The following is a 2,784-nucleotide window of genomic DNA, read 5'->3' as shown; positions in this document are numbered from 1 at the left end:
AGCTGTCCCTGCTTGTGCTGCTGCCACTAGCAAGCTTCTCTGCCTCGTTTAGCTCGCAAGAGTGTCACCTGTTAAACATCTGGAAGACAAGTCATTATACTGACACATCTGTTACTGTTACCGAACCATGCGGCTCTGCAGAGCGGTTAGTAATTAGAATACCCTGTACCTAGCGTTATCAAAACAGGGTGGAAAAAAGAACGCCTTACATTTACGTAGCACCTATCACGACGTCCCTTTACAAAGGTTGAAGCACATCTGGAGTGCCAATTTGTGCACAGCAAACTCCCACAAACAGTATTAACAGTAATAAAACGTTAATCTATGTTGATTGAGAGGTAACTATTGACCTGAACACCAGGAACAGTCTCTTTGTTTTTCTTTGAAGGATTGTTTGGGGATTTTTTTTACAGCCACCTAAGAGCGCAGGTGGGACCTGGCTTCACCTCACAGACAGCACCTCCAACAGTGCGGCACTCCCTCAGTACTACCGAAGAATTCATGCGAGGGGTTTGTGCTCAAATCTTTGCAGCGGGATTTGGACATACGATCTTAAAGGACGGAGTTCTGCTGAACTACTCTGTAGAACTACCTAAAATAAACTATAATGAAAGGTACAAGAAAACAATAAACACCTCAGGAAATCAACATTCAGGTAGAGCTATTTGGGGAATTATATTACGATAGGCCAACAATCAAAATTCAGTGCATTCCCCAGTTTATTTCACATCGGCCGTACGTCCTTTCCTCTCCAGCAGGAGGAAGCTAGACAAATACATTTAAATCCCGTTTGCAAAATGCGTAATTAAGCCAGTCCATCCCGTGGACATGACCTTCCTTTGGTTATACACTCTGTCTCACGATATTAATCCTGGTGCCCACCGATCTCTGCTTTAGAATGAGATAGATGCCAAAGTGGCGTTTTGCAACGTAACATGACTCCGTGTCAGGGAACATGAAATCACCTTTCTCAGATTCTCATAACTCTGAACGTGACTAATTGCCCCCGGGTTTGCTCTGTCACACGGACTGTCCAGATGGTCCTCAGAGATTCCCACGCAAAAGCAATGTCAAAGCCCATCATTAGTTTGGCATTTACAAGGCAACGATGCGGCTATTGTCCTTCTGAAAGCGTTCGTTGGCCAGAGAGTGTGGGAAACCTCATGAAACACCGACTCACGCTTTTGTCATGGAAATGCAGCGGTATAAATAGAGGAGGATTCCCGCCTGCCGTATTACAATAAGCGCAAAGCCCGCTTTGGTCTCTTTCAATTATCAGGCATGGCCCCGACCAGTACTGCCGACGTTATCAACCAGGAATACTCGGAGGAAAAATTCACTGCCAAGCAGAAAAGCAAAGTGAGCATTAAAAGGATGCGGTGAATATAAACGTCGGCACTGAGGGCGTTCAACGCTTATAGCCAGATCAAAACAAAACTTACTTAATCCGCTCTATTTTCAGATAATGAAGATCACGATAGAGAAAAGGCGCCGTGATCGGATTAACAGCAGCATCAACCAGCTCAAGACTTTACTGGGAAGGGAATTCCAAACGGAGGAGCCCAATATGAAGCTGGAGAAGGCTGACATTCTGAAAATGACCGTGAATTACCTGAAGTATCACAGCCAACAGCTCCGAGGTAAGGCTCACCATCCCTGGCGTTTCTTGCTTTCCACCCACTCAGTTCCAGGTAGTCTAAGTGACTCAGTGTTTTCTCAATATTTCCCCCTTGTTTTGCAGCAAGCGGCCCGGCCAACACTCCGGAGCGTGACTATAACGAAGGATACTCTCGCTGTTTGCAAGAGGCCCTGCGCTTTTTCTCTGCCCAACAAGACAAGAGCGACATTCAGAAGAAGTTGGTGACACGTTTCCAAAGAAGACAGCCACCGTGTCCGGCCAAGGCCTCCGTGACTTATCCAGTCTGTCTTCTGTCCCCTGCTCCCTGTCAGAGCGGCAGCGAGCGGGCAGCTCAGTGTAGCCAGGCAGCCCTTTGGAGACCCTGGTAAAACGCACAGCCTGAACGGGTGGGACACTCTGCCCCGTTTGCAGATGGTGGTGAAGACGATGTAGGAGAATCATTCTCCAGTGTCAGCGACAACTGTGGTCGAAGTGGAACTGTAGTGAGGGTTGCTTCACATTGAAGAAAGCGTATTCCCCCGATTTACGGGGGCGCGTCATTGTATAAAGAATGTCCTGATTTTGCGCTATCGGTAGGTTAGTCAGACTTCTCGTTCCCATAATTGTCATCAGTGTGATTAATAAAAACGTGCTCGCAGATCCTGGAAAGGGATCGTTTTTTACTTCTTCATGGTGAAGAGACGCTGCAATTCTTGGGGGTCATTTGTAACGAGGTTAGGCGGGCGGGTCCCTGAGTGTTGCCAGAATACTCATGAGTCAGTGACTACACTATTTCCTTCACCATATACACAGCCTTTCAACTCTTCGATACTCTCACAGAGATGGATTTCCCTGCACTCTCTCACCATCGCCCTCTACTGGTCGCATGTCCCTCTTCTAATTGCATTGCCTGTCATGTCTTCACTGTCGCCAGGTCGAGAGTGGGCTCTTATCTCGCCGCCCAGGTCCCACATCCGTGAGACAAAGAATGGAAGCATGGCATTTCCCTATCCTGACTGGCCACATATAGTTTGACCACTTTAAGTAATGTCACCCTTTCCGCAGTTAACCGCCGCAAATATTACAGCACTGTACTCTCATGGTTCAATTCCTAGCTGTTCCAGTGAAATCAAGGCATGAGCGCCTCCTTTTCTGTCCTTAACACT

The 2,784-nt window shown here is 47.3% G+C and overlaps 1 protein-coding gene across 1 annotated transcript; it reads left to right on the top strand.

Annotated features, from left to right (window-relative positions):
- The first annotated feature begins 1,037 nt into the window (after positions 1–1,037).
- LOC132827249 (transcription factor HES-5-like) lies at positions 1,038–2,007 on the top strand. Its single transcript, XM_060843873.1, has 3 exons — positions 1,038–1,086; positions 1,482–1,640; positions 1,742–2,007. Exons 1-3 carry the CDS (start codon positions 1,038–1,040, stop codon positions 2,005–2,007), a joined length of 474 nt encoding a protein of 157 aa, XP_060699856.1.
- Positions 2,008–2,784: the final 777 nt, after the last annotated feature.

The sequence above is a fragment of the Hemiscyllium ocellatum genome, chromosome 24 (assembly GCF_020745735.1).
Source record: "Hemiscyllium ocellatum isolate sHemOce1 chromosome 24, sHemOce1.pat.X.cur, whole genome shotgun sequence".
NCBI lineage: Eukaryota > Metazoa > Chordata > Chondrichthyes > Orectolobiformes > Hemiscylliidae > Hemiscyllium > Hemiscyllium ocellatum.
This window is presented reverse-complemented; position numbering and strand designations above follow the sequence as displayed.